At 37.6% G+C, this 17,665-nt stretch overlaps 1 protein-coding gene across 7 annotated transcripts in view; it reads right to left on the reverse strand.

Annotated features, from left to right (window-relative positions):
• Nucleotides 1-17,665, reverse strand: part of Snf4agamma (SNF4/AMP-activated protein kinase gamma subunit) — a 100,647-nt gene that overhangs the window by 21,685 nt on the left and 61,297 nt on the right. For all 7 annotated transcript variants that reach the window (XR_003657004.1, XR_003656998.1, XR_003657001.1 and 4 more), the window contains exon 10: nucleotides 14,366-14,414. Coding sequence is in view for 1 of the 7 variants with exons in the window: in XM_028322832.1 (XP_028178633.1) it covers nucleotides 14,366-14,414 (49 nt within the window). In the remaining 6 variants the exon portion in view is untranslated. The remainder of the gene's footprint in view (nucleotides 1-14,365; nucleotides 14,415-17,665) is intronic.

The raw sequence follows: 17,665 nt of genomic DNA on the forward strand, positions 1-17,665 counted from the left end.
AATATCCTTTTATGTGATTTGTGTTAAATGTTAATAAGCATATACAGAATACTTAATTTAACATAATATCCCGTAAAAGTAATTAATATCTACACTAAAAATCTAGAAAAGATACGAGAAAATGATCTTAAAATAGAAGCTTCAAAGTTAAAAGCGCAACTTTATTTGCCAAGTCACTTGTTCACAGACTAGAGGGACTTGAAAGCTTCGTGGTCCACAATAAAAGTGTTACTTCGATCTAACTACTCAATAGATACGAAGGCCGGCTGATAATTCCGCGGCCTAAGGTACTTAATGAAATAAAATAAATGGTTTCTATTTTTTATTTTGTAATATAATCTCCCTCAAAAGAAATACATTTCTTAAATCTCGCATACAATGCCTTTTACCCACCCAAAAATTTTTTTTTCAAAATGACGACCAACCGCAGCTTTAATTTCGTTGTCATCTGCATATCTCCGGCCCCGTAAGTCCTTTTTCAAATCGAAAAACAGGAAAATATCGCTAGGTAATAGGTCTTGGCTATATGGTGGGTGGTCAATCTCTGAGAACCCGGTGTCTTTCAGGGCTTGGCCTCGCAACACGTGCGGCGTGAACGGGCGCGTTGTCTTGCGGAAANCCGCCCCTCGTACCTACTCGTTTCTGGATTAAAAGAGCTCTGTTTTAACTGTTAGTTCATTTATTAGATAGAACTTTGACGGTAATATAATATATTCTGGTAAAAACTGAGGTTACTGAGGGGTTATACCCCTTTTTCATTTCCAAAGGAGATTGAGAAAGGTCTGTGTTTTATTAACAACCTCTCGCTAACCGTAAAACAATGGAAAACTATTTACTGGTAACTCAAGTAAAGGAGACTTGATTAATTTTGACTTTTTTCTAAAAGGACCAGTGTGTCATCTGCAGATAAGTGATTTACCAATTGAAACAAAAAAAATCAGCAACAATACCTACCGTTTTAAACATGTATAACAGTAACAGTTTGGCATTGTCCGTGTTTCAATTGCTTATTTGTGTTAGGTGCGCACGCGCCGCCGTAAGACAACCGCTGACGTCACGACGAACCTCGACAAGAACAAGCGGTGGGCATAGATTTATCGGGCACAAGATGAGGCGGTGACTAATATGATGTTTGCCATTGGCACTCGACAAACACCGGAAAACTCGCCTGTGCATTTATTTAGTACACAAGGAAACTAGAAACCAAACCGTTGCGTTGCAAAATAATTCACTGACATAACAGTTTGTTTACGAGTATATTATAAATCAGATAGGTGTTATTTTGTGTCAGAATCGATTTGAGTTGTAGACCACTAGATAATAAAGACAGAGGACCGTGTAATTATGAATCGTTTTAAGCAACGTTATTGAGTCATATCTTATTTTTAATCAGCAATCCAGTGTAATATAATGGTTCTGGGACAAGCACATAATAATTATCGGTTCTATTAAATGATTACATCATGGTACATTTACATTCGTCGTAGAGACTGTTCGATCGGAGTTACCAGTACTGGCGTTGTTGATCAATTCTTTCTTTCTTTCTTTCTTTTCAGCCAAATGACGTCCACTGCTGGACAAAGGCCTCCCCCAAGGTTTTCCACAATGAACGGTCCTGCGCTGCCCGCATCCAGGCTCTTCCCGCGACCTTTACCAGATCGTCGGTCCACCTAGTAGGAGGCCTGCCCACGCTACGTCTTCCAGCCCGTGGTCGCCACTCGAGAACTTTCCTGCCCCAACGGCCATCGTCTCTACGAGCTATGTGCCCCGCCCACTGCCACTTGATTTTAGCAATTCTGCGAGCTATGTCGGTTACTTTGGTTCTCCTGCGGATCTCCTCATTTCTGATTCGATCACGCAGGGAAACTCCGAGCATAGCCCGCTCCATCGCCCTTTGGGTGACCTTGAGCCTTCTTATGAGGCCCATAGTAAGCGACCACGTCTCAGATCCGTATACCATCACTGGCAACACGCATTGGTCAAATCAAAAGTTGATCAATTATTTCAAATCAATAATATTAATGCCTATTGTGGTTTGGATGAAACTGATGAGAGTATATCTACTGTGAGGTCTGAACACGCACGTAGATGCTAGCAAACTTAAAAATAGATGCTCTACTCACTTGAGTTTATCAAGACGAGCATCCTTATTACTAGCCGGTACCAATGGCTTGCCAGCTCGATGATATAGATAGATGAGTATACTTTGATGTACAACCATACAATCTCAGCAAATACAGGGTACACAACAAATTGGAACAATCAATTTAGTTGGTTAAAACCAATCGCCAGTAATGGCGAGAAAGCGATCTCTTCTACGAGGAGACAGCTGAATGACAGCGGTAAGATGGTCTGGGCCAGCAACCGCTTTGATCATTTTAACATGCTACTTTTCACCTGTCTTTTCCTACTGTAGTCAAATGTTTTCTTATAAGATAACACAGCAAGCTTTGCATAGTACTACGCTTGGCAAACAGCGAAGCTCGAGGCGCGTGTGTCACACTGAACAAGGTGTAAGGTGTCAAAAACTAAGAATTACACTAATTCATTTAAGTTGCTATTGCTATCTTGTCGACGCGTAACTTGGAGGCTCATTAGGCGGAAAATATTCACGCATCGTGGGAACAAGCCTCAGGGTGTACTTGCAAATGATGGTTTCCTGGGTTTCTAAGCATGTCACGCTACAGAGTGCTGTATGTGAGTCAACGAAATTTTCTTTTCGAGGACTAAACATTTTTGTTACTACATCCGCCCATGTTACGCTTATGATAGATCATTTAGTGCTAACTGCAAGATGATTGTCTACGCAGTGACGTTCACGTCAATTCACTACCATTTCATTTGCAGTTGAAAATAAACACAACTACATCCGACTGCACCTGAAGCACTGACAGCAGCATTCGCGTCGCAACACAAATCCACGACACATGGTGTAAACGCCAACAGCGTCAAGCGCAGGTACACAAAAAACAAAAACAAACTGTGACGTATGCACGGCCACAGCGTGGGTGACATAAACAAACACCTTGATGGAGCCAGTCGTCCAGGAAGGCTTTCCAGGCTCGGCCCACGGCTTCGAACTCCTTGATGAGATCGATGGAGTAGACGGATTCCTCGTCGTCGGGTGCGGCCAGCGCTGGGTTGTCGGAGTAGTAGTGTAGGCGCAGCATGCACGGGCCCTGGGCGGCGCATGGCCCCGTGGCACTCGGTGCGGCCCGCCGCGCCTCCCACGGCTCACTGCTAATAATACGCGGCGCAGTGGCCGCCGCCCGCGCCGGCGCAGTCCGCGGCGACGCGCGTCGAACTTGACACCGCTCGCTTGGGCCGCGCCAGCGCTGACGTTGCGCCGCCGGCCCCGAGCCGGCCCACGCTCGACGCTGATGGGGAGTCAAGCCCGAAATGGACCAAATGCTCTCGTTTATTTCGCACTTTCTTTTTTTATTATTTATTATTATTGGTTTTTGGGCCTTCATTTGTGCCAGCTCGGCCAGGTTTGATCTATTGTGGCAGCCCTTGTCTTTAGAGTTCACTGCTTAGTCCCGTTGAGTCTTTCTTTTTTATCCAAGATGCTACCGGGAATACTTGTGCCACATTTTCTTGCATAAATGAATAAGTATTTTTCTCTGTTTACATGGATAGTGCCACAACCACGGTGCATAGTCACTTTGAGATTGTAACCTGCTGTAAAAAGTGCAAAGAAAGTGGAAAGCGCTCTTTGTCTAAATATTTTGGTGTGAATTACAGATATTTGTCTTTAGCTATTTAACCATAATTCCATAGTTTTGCAGGAATAAGTATTGTTTTAAACGAAATAAGCCTTAATTGAATAAAGAACCGTGTTACACTCTCTTGCCAAAATCTCCCAATTCTCCCCAAGTATCTATGTTTAGAAAACTAAAAGCGTGCTTGCCAGTCAGTGTGCGGGCATCGTCAGAACGTTGATCTTTATTTTAAAGTGTATTAATATTTAAATCTGACCAGAAACCGTTTATAAATTGTAAACGTCACATGTTATTTTTAAAAATTATCTAACTCCAGTTTCTAAGTTTGTCGACAAGAAATAGTTGAAAAAGCGGAATTCCGCCTACACCATCAAAGCCAATTTCAGAAGTAACAAATTTTACACACACGTGCAGTGTTCCATGCTGATGATATCACTTGATTATGTGCACAATAAGCAGTATGTACGGTTTATATTTAATTAAATAGCCCATATTATGCTGAGGAATCATTTTCCTTTTATTATTCAATAGATTGACCAAATTGGTACCTTTTCGTTTCCGACTACTTCTCCAACTATTCTTATTCTAGAAATCCAAATACGAGGGCGGCACTGAAAATTTCGGGAATCAAGGAAGTGAAACAACATTACTATTTAAAAATGTATTTATTGCTTTTTAAAGTATTCTCCGCGAACTTTGACACATTTTTCCATACACGAAACCAATCATTGAAGCAACCATTGCATTCGGAAGTTTGGGTCTCCAAAATGGCCGTTTTGTAGGCTTCCACAGCTTCTTCAGGTGATGAAAATCTCTGACCACGCAATTTATTCTTAATTTTAGGGAAAGTATAGAAATCATTAGGGCTTAGGTCGGGGCTGTACGGCGGATGGACTAATAATTCTATGTTTTCTTGCTCTAAAAACTCTTTTGTTCAGTGCGCGGTGTGAGAACTCGCATTGTCGTGATGGAGGATGATGCGGCGGTTGCAGTTCTCTTTACGGAGTTCAGAAACGACCTGTGGCAAACAAATGCTAGCATACTAATCTGCATTAACCGTTCTTTGTCCCCCAAGAGGAATAGTCGCAACATGGCCGGTTTTGGAGACAAACGTGGCCACCATTTTTTTTGCAACACTCCGTGAACGAACAATTTTTGTTGGCTTTAATTCATTTTCGAACACCCAAACTCGTGACTGGTTTTTTGTTTCGGGTTCGTACGCGTATATCCATGATTCGTCACCTGATACGATGTTGTATACAGCATTTGAGGATCCTGCATGTAATCTCCCGAGAGTTCTGACGCACCAAGTAACGCGAGCCGCTTTTTGCTCTTCACAGAGCGAATGCGGTATCCATCGGGAAAACAACTTTTTTACACCTAATTGTTCATGCAAGATTATTTGTATTTGACTCATGCCAATGTCTAAAGTTGCCTGAATTTCGCGGTATATCACATGTCGATCTTCTTCAATCAGCTTACGCACAGCATCAACGTTTTCTTAGGTGACTGCAGTTTTTGGACGACCTTGACGGGGATCATCACTGAGCTTGACACGTCCACGTTGAAATTCAATAAACCAGCGATAAATTGTGGTTTTGGATGGGGCTTCATTACCAAATGCAGAAATCATCCGGTCAACACACTGTTTTTGTGTTAAACCACTTCAAAAGTCATAATAAATCATCGCTCTTGAATTTTCTCGAGTCAATTCCATTTTCTCAACGACTAAACAAGTTTGACAAGACCTTGTGATACGACCGAGAATCTTTTTTTAAATAAATAAATGGTATACGATGTTTAAAACCCTGGAGTTTGCAATTAAATAGATTTTAATATGACTGGAACAGTGGAAATATTCCATTCCCGATACTTTTAGTGCAGCCCTCGTAATATGCTTATCAGACAGACAGTAAGCTGGATCGAAGATTTCCTTTAGAATTCTTTTATAACACAATTTTCTGTACTTTTTACCTGTTCCTTTCAATACCTAACAAATGAATGTTATCGATATACTTGTTGTCCGAGTTTCTGGGCTGATCAAAATTCTAACTGTATTTCTGTAATACTGTGAGGGTTCTCTACCTTACGCATCGTTTTTCAATAGGATCTCATTCAGTATTATGCTATAGAAGTATTGGAATAAATCATACTATTTTTAGGTTATTTCACTTTTTATGATGAAAAGCATGAATGTTTTTTAACAGCACCTGAACTATTCTTGGTCCATAATTTTTATGTGGTCATTTTAATTTAATACATTACTCGTAGGGAGACCGAGGAGAGTTGTAACAGAGGAGAGTTGAGACATTGACGATTTTTTGGAACTTATTAACTATCAGCGAGCTCGCAACAGCACGTATTTGTTAGCTCGAGACTTGAACTACAAAGCGCACACTGTTACGGGCTCGCTAGTAGTTAATAAGTTCCAAAAAATCGTCCATGCCTCAACTCTCCTCTGTTACAACTATCCTCGGTCTCCCCTGTACTAGGTTACCAGGCCACACATAAAACTATTTTAGCTTTATTTTAATCACCATCACGCAATACACCCATGTTATGACATATCAAAGACATACACAAGCAAAACTGTGGGAAAAACTTAATTAATTAAAATTATTATTTATAAATTGACCTATGACAACTGACTATCAGTAAGACCGCTTAGTACAATAATAAATGTGTGTAGTTTCCAGTTTGGTAACGACAATGCGGGCTTGAATCACCTATTGTTATAAATAAGGTGATTTCGTTCTCTGGCACGTACCTAATCGTCGGTCCCGTTGAGAATATCCGACACCTATATGCGGCGCAAAATGTCTGTCCAACCCCTTTAGACCAAATTCCGAAATCCTTTCGCTACGATGACGTAGCTATTTCGAACCGTGAAGCGATCGCGGAATTGAATCCTCGAATGTTAATTTGTCGACTAGGGCGCAGGAATGTCACACGGAAACAGCAATGTCAAACGATACAAGATGATCGGAAAAATATAACCAAAGTTTACTAACGAATGCAAGAATTGTTAAAGTGTAAGTACCTACTTGGTTTTACCTGTAAAAAATATTATCCGTTAATGCAATAGTTGACGTAGTACCATAAATTTTAGCTCCGCACAAAACGAAAAACAAAAGAATCATATTACCCAGTAAAAGTAGCATTAAAATTAAATGATTAAGATTTAATCGAGGTTTGAACAATGAAGGTCATTTTCTAATACGTGCTTTAGAGTTCAGAAACTTTAGATACGCAATTTAATTTATCATCTATCTATAGATTACAGATATAAACGCAGACTAAAGTACTTCGCACAAATCATTTGAAAGTAGCCATTTGTTCGCTAAAAATAAATGTTTTCCGATGGGAACGGATAACTTCATCAATTCATCATTGCGTCACAGAATCCTAGTCTGGATTTTAGGTTCAGCGAAGACGGGCAACTTGATTGATGTGTGTTGAACCTAAAAGGATTCGCATTCGTCGCATACGAGTTTTTTCAGAGTGAATTGTCAAATGATCCTCCTTGGAGTACATTTATGTTTAATTTTGGAAATTAAGTATAGACAATAAACATCATTTAGTACCTATTCTTGTCTTTCTAAACTTAGATACACTTTCAGGAAACACTTTTTCAATGTCAAATAAATGATTTATCGTCATCGTCATTTAATCTCCCCTGCATGAAAGAACCCCTATTCCAATTTACTAGAGACAAATATATACTTAGAGGATTTGACCTAAACTCCCCTCGCTGGCCATACGGGTTAGGGAGGCTTGATGTATGCATATTACTCTCTTAGTCACCTCTTTGAAAGAGTCCGAATAATAGCTAGTAATTTAGTGATTGCACAATACGATTAAATATTGCGAACGCGATAGTCGAGTCACTACATTTATCATCGGCAAATAAAATTGCTCGATTTTGTAGATTTATGCGATTGAAAGCGGCTTAAAATCCTTTAAGCTTTCTTAAAATGTTTAATTCGTTATCCACGCTAAGATAAATTAACATTTGTACGAGGGCGGCACTGAAAATTTCGGGAATCAAGGAAGTGAAACAACATTACTATTTAAAAATGTATTTATTGCTTTTTAAAGTATTCTCCGCGAAATTTGACACATTTTTCCATACACAAAACCAATCATTGAAGCAACCATTGCATTCGGAAGTTTGGGTCTCCAAAATGGCCGTTTTGTAGGCTTCCACAGCTTCTTCAGGTGATGAAAATCTCTGACCACGCAATTTATTCTTTATTTTAGGGAAAGTATAGAAATCATTAGGGCTTAGGTCGGGGCTGTACGGCGGATGGACTAATAATTCTATGTTTTCTTGCTCTAAAAACTCTTTTGTTCAGTGCGCGGTGTGAGAACTCGCATTGTCGTGATGGAGGATGATGCGGCGGTTGCAGTTCTCTTTACGGAGTTCAGAAACGACCTGTGGCAAACAAATGCTAGCATACTAATCTGCATTAACCGTTCTTTGTCCCCCAAGAGGAATAGTCGCAACATGGCCGGTTTTGGAGACAAACGTGGCCACCATTTTTTTTGCAACACTCCGTGAACGAACAATTTTTGTTGGCTTTAATTCATTTTCGAACACCCAAACTCGTGACTGGTTTTTTGTTTCGGGTTCGTACGCGTATATCCATGATTCGTCACCTGATACGATGTTGTATACAGCATTTGAGGATCCTGCATGTAATCTCCCGAGAGTTCTGACGCACCAAGTAACGCGAGCCGCTTTTTGCTCTTCACAGAGCGAATGCGGTATCCATCGGGAAAACAACTTTTTTACACCTAATTGTTCATGCAAGATTATTTGTATTTGACTCATGCCAATGTCTAAAGTTGCCTGAATTTCGCGGTATATCACATGTCGATCTTCTTCAATCAGCTTACGCACAGCATCAACGTTTTCTTAGGTGACTGCAGTTTTTGGACGACCTTGACGGGGATCATCACTGAGCTTGACACGTCCACGTTGAAATTCAGGAAACCAGCGATAAATTGTGGTTTTGGATGGGGCTTCATTACCAAATGCAGAAATCATCCGGTCAACACACTGTTTTTGTGTTAAACCACTTCAAAAGTCATAATAAATCATCGCTCTTGAATTTTCTCGACTCAATTCCATTTTCTCAACGACTAAACAAGTTTGACAAGACCTTGTGATACGACCGAGAATCTTTTTTTAAATAAATAAATGGTATACGATTTTTAAAACCCTGGAGTTTGCAATTAAATAGATTTTAATATGACTGGAACAGTGGAAATATTCCATTCCCGATACTTTTAGTGCAGCCCTCGTATTAAACTCTTTATAAAAGCAGACCTTCAGACATCGTCAATGGTGTGAAGGGATTCTAAAATCACCAACATTAAGGCTGGGATGCACCATAATACTGAAACTATATCAAACGTCAAGTCTGTCAAACTCCATACAAAATACACCGGAGAGTGATATTTACGGTTAAAGTAAGGAAATTGCCGTAGCAAAATAGCAAATATTGCGTTTCAAGTATTCTAATTTGAATTGTGCGATTCCGTACCAGATTTGGAATTCAAATGCTTCAAATGCGTCTCCTGGTATACGGCACGTTTAATATGGGAGCGGCGTAGTCGCATGAATACATACCTATATTCCAGCTTCACATACGAATCAGCTTGTCTGCTTTTTTACTTTATTAAAATCCGCGTTAAAGTTAAATCTTCACTGCATACATATTTCGAAGGACTATATCGTTTTATTGCACACTCTGTATGTATACTAAATATGAACAAACCATATTAAATATCAAACGAACCACTTCCTTGTTTATTTACCTGCACACGCGATTATAAATTCAATTTACTCGTAAATTTATCATACAAACTAACAAGTTCTGCAAGCACTTATAGTAAGTATCTAATATTAGCTCCATAGGATCAAAACAAAATCTAATCTATAGATTAGGACTTAAAATTAACATGTCAATATCATATAACTAATTTTAAATAACTGTACTGTAACTTTAAATAACTGTACTGTAACTATTGCTATAAGCCTGGTAAAAAGTCAGAAGAATATTCCACTCCAAAGTTACAATAAAATAAACCGAATACTTTTTTTTCGTATTTCATGGATGCAGATATTCGTAAAATTTAATCTGGATGTTTTCAGGATTGGAAACGACCGGGATCCCGGGATTTAATCCTCCATTCGAAAACCAACGACCAACCGCTACCGAAGATCTCAACAACAGATATTTTACTAGTACTTATGCATTCGTAAACGAAATAACTTTTAACTCACGGTTAGATAAAACCTTGAAGAGGTTTTATATACTATTTATTTGTATACCTAAGTTAAGCATAAGCTTAAAAGATTCAATGGGATATTGTATAAAAGTAGGTATAACTTGTTTACGTGTCTTTCAGCACTCTTTGCAATTCTAATGTGGGCATAAAAAGTCGGTTAGGGCTGCAAGGACATTTGTTGCTCAATCTATAACTACTTATTTCGATAAATCTACAAAACAGTTGAAAACATTTTCAAACATTTAACATGTATTTTTATGACGTGGTGGTAGTAGCAATCATATTTCAGTACGTTTTACCTCAGCAACATATTATGTACAATTTTAACCGCCACGATTTTTCTCAAACTGTGCTGACTGTCTATTAGATTTAGAAAATATATTTCTTATATGAAAATGTTGGATAATATTCAGTACTTATGTGTCAATATTTTTATCGACATTAAAATCACCTTCCATCCCTACACTCAGGTTGAATAAATTGAGTTATTGTGATCTAATAAAGCACAGTTTCCTTGTACTCGCTATACCTACCAATAAATTCAATGAGAAAATTATACGAGTGGAATATCAGATGCACCGGCTTACACATAACACGACCATAAATTAATACGTGCAGTTTAATTTTAATCTACTGCTTTATCCAATAAGGAAAAGTGTACCTGATAGCAAGATTAACAAATATTAGTCATGAATATAGTAAAACGACTGCAAATGCTATATTGACATTGTTGGTTTCAAATCAGTGAAATGCCAAAATACATTTTAACTCCGAAATTGTCATTATTAACTAAATAAAATACATAATATCATTACTAGAAGTACAATAAAAAGTTATTAAAAAGTAAGTCTTATATTTATCATAATCGTTTTACGGTACTATGACTGTAATGTCGATAAATCGACATTGAAATCACCTTGCATCACTACTCACTGCACCGCTTTGGTACGAGTATAATGCAATGTCCTGTGATTGTGTTCTAATAAACCGCACAAAGGTTCCTCGGGTTTGACAAATTAGTTCAATAAGAAAATGAGTGCTGTGTGTGCGATGCACTGGCTCGCACGTACGACTGCTCTCTCGGAGATGTTCGATATTGATACACAAACGTTCGTTCAAAGATTTTTTTCAAGTTATGTATAATTTAGTTTAAGTAGCAACTCTAAATTTTAATAACTATTGATCACAAATGCACTAAGACAATATGTAGGTCTTACTTCACACAATCAGTTAATCGCATCAAAACTTTGCAACGTAGTACCTACGTCAAAATCCTATTAAACTGATCTAAAAAAACGTTTGTTTAAATTCAATATAAACACTGTTTCAGAAATCGACTACATAAGACTATTTCTACAATCCTAAGTACGACGGTTAGTTTTAATGGCATACCGTCAAAATGCAGGAGTCATTTTTCGCTGTTTTCTTCTCTAAAATCGCAGAATATCTCTGAAGCACTTGTTAGCTTTAGATTTTTAGTCGAAATATTCTAAGGAACTTCAATAAAACTCTAAACTTATCTGATAATATACATGACCATAAAATATGCTCCAACCAAACCTAACTTCAGTCAAACTTCAAGATGCATATAACACAGAGCAACACCCAAGATTCAAACCAGGATAACGAGCGAGTGTAACCGACAGGCACACCCTCATAACTACTTCAGGTTATATTAAGGTTCCACTAAGACTCCCCGCAGACTAAAGACTTTTAGTCGGCCGATTGTTTGGTCGGCTTCCAATTTAGACAGGCTTTTACAGCCAGGGCGCAGACCACCGACTTTTAGTTGGCCGATCGAGTTTGGCCCGATTTTTATTTGCATGAAGAATCGGCCGATACCAAATCGGTGTAATGTGCGCACTTTCATACATTTCCAATCGATTAACAGCCCGATCCAACTATCAGCCAACTAAGTCGGTGGTCTGCGCCTAGGCTAAGAAAGAGGAACCGGCCGATACCAAATCGGCATAATGTACGCAGTTACGCACATAACACTTTTAGACGTGTTCGTTCATACAATTAACAACCCGACCAAAATATAGGCCGACCATAATTCTGTATTCTGCGGGGTGTCTAAGTGGGTTTAATTTCCCCGTGCTAGGTACATCCAACTTTCTGGCGTGGTTGTTAGAACGACCAAGTTGCAGATCTCCGCCGAACATAACTTGTAATTGCTGTATAATGGTAGCTTAGGCCTTAAGCTGGAGCTAAATCGCAGTTAGACATAACATTTCTAATTCCTCGCCAATAATAATTGAAAAGCGAGATATTTGACGTTAACGTAATTATTTAACTTTTATTGAAATAAAAGTTAAGCTATCATGTTTTTAATGGCGATCGGTAGATGAAATAGGTATGCATCTAAAAACAGAAAATAAATTCTTTGGACGGATAAATATTTCAAACCATTGAAATATTCCGTCGCTATGCTATTACGGCTTATAGGCTTTAAACGTCGAATAACGTTTGTGGTATTCCATGAATATGCCTAATAAAAACAGTACCTAAGAATAGAGAGTTGTTATTTCTTTATAAAAGTGCAGCTAGTAAACAATTCCGGCGCGGGCATTTAATGACAGCAGTTAGACCGTCCCAACGCACTCCGACTGAGCGAAGAGGAAAAACGTTCTGTACTAATGGACTGCCTTCCTATGACAAGCTGTCCTAAATACTGGAAATATTTGACTGGCATTGTATCAAAAACCGTTTCATTTGATCACAAAAATCTAATTAAATTACAAAGCATTTAGACAGTATAATATAATTTTCTGTCAGCATTTGTTTCCGCATTCATAAAGTAAGAAGTTTAGACTGCTGCAAAATCCTTCCGTTTTCCCGGAGTACTTAATAGTTTAAATTAAATATTTTATGTACGGCAGTCTACGTCAGCACGAGTTCATTGTGTGACTTTGGTTCCAACACGGAATTCACTTTAATATTATCTTGTTTTCTATAGAATTTTCGTTTCGAGTTCAACCTGCATACCTGAGATGCAACTAATATAATTAAAAACTTAAGTACTCTAACAAACTGTGCTGGTGTTTCGTTAAAGGATTAAAGCAGACGACATCTTGTAAGCCAAGCCGAAGGATCATCTTCAAATCCGATACAAATTAAAGATCTTTTTTACTCATTTAATCCAGCATCAGGATTGTTTAATATCTTTCCAATAAAACTCAATCCGTCTATTTTTCCAATTAAGAATTTAGATTGGACAAAGCCACTAATTTTGAATGCATAATTAAAATGGGTTCAGGTTCGGACTTGTTAGATTTAAAATGCTGGGTTAGACGAAAATTCTTCATTAAAAGATCTATCTATAAATCGTTTTAATTTGACTGAAGTAATCTACCTTTTTCCATTAAGAGAAAAAGAAATATACCTTTTCTAGAGATAGTGAATCTCCCAAAATTAGGCCCATTGGTGTTCCGTCCACAGCTTCAACACGTCCTTAATTAAGAGCGAAACACTGTATTGTGCGAAAAACAACCGAGCGACGTTGAGATCACGTTTTAATCTATTACACTATTATACCTACAAAAGAAAAGCTTTCTTACCGTTTTCTATAGAAAATGCCTTTCTGTACCTTATAAAGCGCATGTTTGTTTCGTCACAGAACACGTAAATCGTGATGTTTGATCATAATAAGTGTTTATATCCGTCACACAAAGGAGCGCCCGGGCGACTGGCGACTGGGCCATGACTTATCTTACGGCCGGCGGTAAAAATGGGCATTATCACAATCATGGAACCCATAAACTTTATGCGATCAAAATGATCAGTTTATACTATAGCCAAGATAAACATTCAGAATTTTGTAAACAAAAATGTTTACTGACACGCCATAGGTGCATGTTTACAATTTACTTTGAAAATTACGACTTGTGAGCTCACAGATCAATACGGTAGTAGCTAGTATTATATTATCTGTGGTAGTAGGTAGCTAAACAAGCATTATATCGAACCACTATCAATGAATATTTTTATGTTAGTAAGTACTTCTTTTTTCAAGTAAATGACGACGCGCAATTCAAAAAAAGTCTTTTTTACTTTTTCTGTTCAAAATGAGTAAAATGGTAATAGAAAATTTGTCAAACGAATGGATTTCAATAATAAATTGTGCGTGCGAAATACGAAATACAGATTTCTATTTCATAATCAGACCAAACGAAGTGAATACTTATCGGCGTACACTTGACTAAACTTAGGATCAAGTGGAGTCGATTATAAGTTGGTAATAGAGTAGATTCAATTATCGATTATGGAACACTTCATTTGTTAGAAAATCTACCAAACTATTCCACACTTCAACTAGTTCAAGAAATAAACGTTTTCTCACTTACCCAAATCGGAGAGGCTGACTTTTTCCAGGAACGGGTCCGCAACCGGTAACTGCAACAAACAAATGACATTAGGATATCGACAAAAAATAACCATTTCTTATAGCCAGTGTCAAAATATTCATTAATTTAAAAACATCTCATCACAAAGAAAAGATGAACCTTACAATGATGATATAAGATGCACGTAAACATTTAAGCCTAAAAAATTTAAACATTAAAACCCTTTTCAGTGGCAAATATTACAATATTTGATTGACCCTTATTCATACAGGTAGGTACAATTCAATCGGCTTATGCCCGAATGCAATTTATCAATTTACTAGCTTTCCGCCCGCGGCTTCGCCCGCGTGGAATTTTGTCTGTCACAGAAAAACAATATTGCGCGCGTATTTACTCTTTACGTTTAGACCTGGACTACGACAAACATTTTAAAACCAAAATCAGCTCAATCGGCCCAGTCGTTCTCGAGTTATAATCAGAGTAACGAACATCAATTCATTTTTATTTATATAGATAGATAGATGATAGCTAGCGGCCGCCCGCGACTTCGTACGCGTGGATCCCGTTTTACCCCCTTCATCTATCTTCAGCGGTTAACTCCCGTTCCCGTAGGAATTTTGCAATATCCTGTTGTAACTAAGCTTTAAGTTTATTAGGGTACCTGCATGCCAAATTTCAAGCGTCAATCTTACACAGTTTAGATTTTTTCATACATATGTTTTTTCCCGCTAACTCCCGTTGCCGTGGGAATTTTACGATATCCTGTTGTACCTAAGCTTTAAATTTACTAAGGTAGGTACCTGCACACCAAATTTCAAGCATCTAACTTAAGCGGTTTAGATTGTTCATACAAAAGGATTTTTCCGCTAATTCCCGTTCCCGTGGGAATTTCGGGAATTCCTTTCTTAGTGCACCTCTACGGTACCTAAACTACGTCCATTCCAAATTTCAAGTGCCTACGTATAGCCTTTTAGGCTGTGCGTTGATCTGTCAGTCAGTCAGTCAGTTTCTCCTTTTATACATATATCTCCTTTTATATATTTAGATTTAGATAGATACCAACAACATCTGTCTGATTTCCGTTTTCACTTAAAATAATTTTCGGCGTACGAGCAAAAATAAACCAGAGTATCTGTTAATTAATAAAACATGATGTATTACAAAAAATATTACGTTTTTTGTGAAATAACTTTCTCTCTTTAAACTTTTTTAAGGTTAATATTTCCATTTCAAGTTTTTTCGGAGTGAGGGACAGCAATTTTGAAAGATTACGGTCAGCGATTTATTTTCACAGATTTAGGCTTATACGCCCCTGTAATATAGAACTAATCGTTCCCTTACACATGGTAATTTGCTTAGCCATTCTGGCACCACACAGATAAGGTTAGCACATTGAATATTATAGATACTGGTAATTACAAACTACTTAATTGGGTTTAAGTTAATTATTCTGCCAAGATGATTAACGCCCAATTCGTGTTACACGCCGTTTCTGGCAAAGTTGTCTACGCGAAAATCGAACCAAAATAACTCGTTCGTTTCACGGCAGACTGCGCGCGCGTCGTCGAGTCCTTCTTTTGATCCCTTAATGCTAATTTTAGATCCATTGATGATATAAGTTTGCTCAATTAAGGCGATCGAGTTAGCAACAGCAAGGTATATTTTAAAATATTTTTATCATCAATAAATTTATGAATGTGCTGTTATCAAAAATCCGACAGTGCCTATTTATACACGAGTGTAGTACAAAGAACAAAGATGACCTTAGATCGGCAATAAAATTGATAGGTTTGTTTAGGCGCACGCGAATTTATATTAATGATTTTTCCTGTTTCTACCCAAATAACGGTAAAATCAAAACCTGTAACTCAATACATTCGCTAAGTAATTATACAACGTAACAAGATTCTTTGTGGACATATTTGTAAGGAATTATCTTGTAACTACTCGTAGTTAGTCTCAATAAAAGATTCCTCTGGTAAGAAAATACACATTTCCAGAGTGTCACACACAGGCCACTTTTGTTCTGAACGGTAAACAATAATGCGCTATACATTTTTGTTATAAAGAAAAACCACTCGCGTGGATAAATGATAAGAAGCAGTTTTTTGATCAGTGGTTAAAATAACCAATTGCTCAAATTTTGTTACCAATGTAATGGTCAAATATTAACAAAATGTAAAACTAATGGTTAATTAAATATTTTACTAAAAGTTAAGCTAACAATCGTTCAAAAAACGCATTTCTTGTCATTTAACCACTTGTAATATTAAATTTGGGATAACACAGTTTTTTTTTTTTTAATTTGGGCATTTTTAATTCCAGGGAGAGCGCGGCGCTATCGGTTTACGCGTTGCTCTCTCCTACGTGATTTAGAATTTTAATTGTTCAGTTGGTTATTTTTAACTACGGATCAAGAAACTGAACCTTAGTGATAAAACACTGCATTTAAAATTTCAGTACTTACTGTAAATGACATAGCAGAATAATTGAGTGAGCAACGACCGACCGAAGGTTTGGTAGTTAATAAAAGGTCAACAAAAAGTTAATTTAGCTGTTTTGTTTCTAAAAAATAAATTACGTAGGTAAGCAATCTGTCTTTATTTTACTTCGAAACAACACGTGCTTGGATAATTTTACACGATAGTACTAAATTTTAACTGTAATAAGTTTCTTTCACGCAGGTATAATAATATTTATGATTTACTTTTCCCTAATGACGATTCAACGTGAAATATTAATGAGTTTAACCGGACAGATTAGCCCGTTTCAATTCATTTATATCTATCACAGGTACTTTATTTACAAATCGCTGGCGTGGACTGTTTACCTTAGCTTTGGTTTCTGCTCACCGTTTGTGGTAAAGAAATAATTCGTTTATTTACGAAGAATCCTGGCCGGGATCTGTGTAAATAAATAAAAGGCATTGCACGGGAATAAATTAAATACAAAACTTCTACGTGTATATCGTAAATAAATAATCCTTGCATGGGTTTTGAAATCCTCTACCTTTGAGATCGTACACGTTCTCCTAAGCTTGGTCTAAGCTCGTTCACAAAGCGAATAAATGATAGTAAACAGGGCATTTTACTTTGATGTAACAAATAGAACGTATCTACGTCAAATATTGGTCGGCACGCTTTCCGGACAGGTGAGGTTGCTATTGATACAGGATGATTGTATCCCGTGCGAAACCATACTAACTAACTATCAAGCCAACAATATATTAATGGGAAAAATGTGCAGCCTGCAATATTAAACCAGTCAAAAGCTTGGATTCTAAGGATCCAGTCCTGAGAT

Source organism: Ostrinia furnacalis, unplaced genomic scaffold (genome assembly GCF_004193835.3).
Source record: "Ostrinia furnacalis isolate ACB-3 unplaced genomic scaffold, ASM419383v2 OfSCF0069, whole genome shotgun sequence".
NCBI classification, from domain to species: domain Eukaryota; kingdom Metazoa; phylum Arthropoda; class Insecta; order Lepidoptera; family Crambidae; genus Ostrinia; species Ostrinia furnacalis.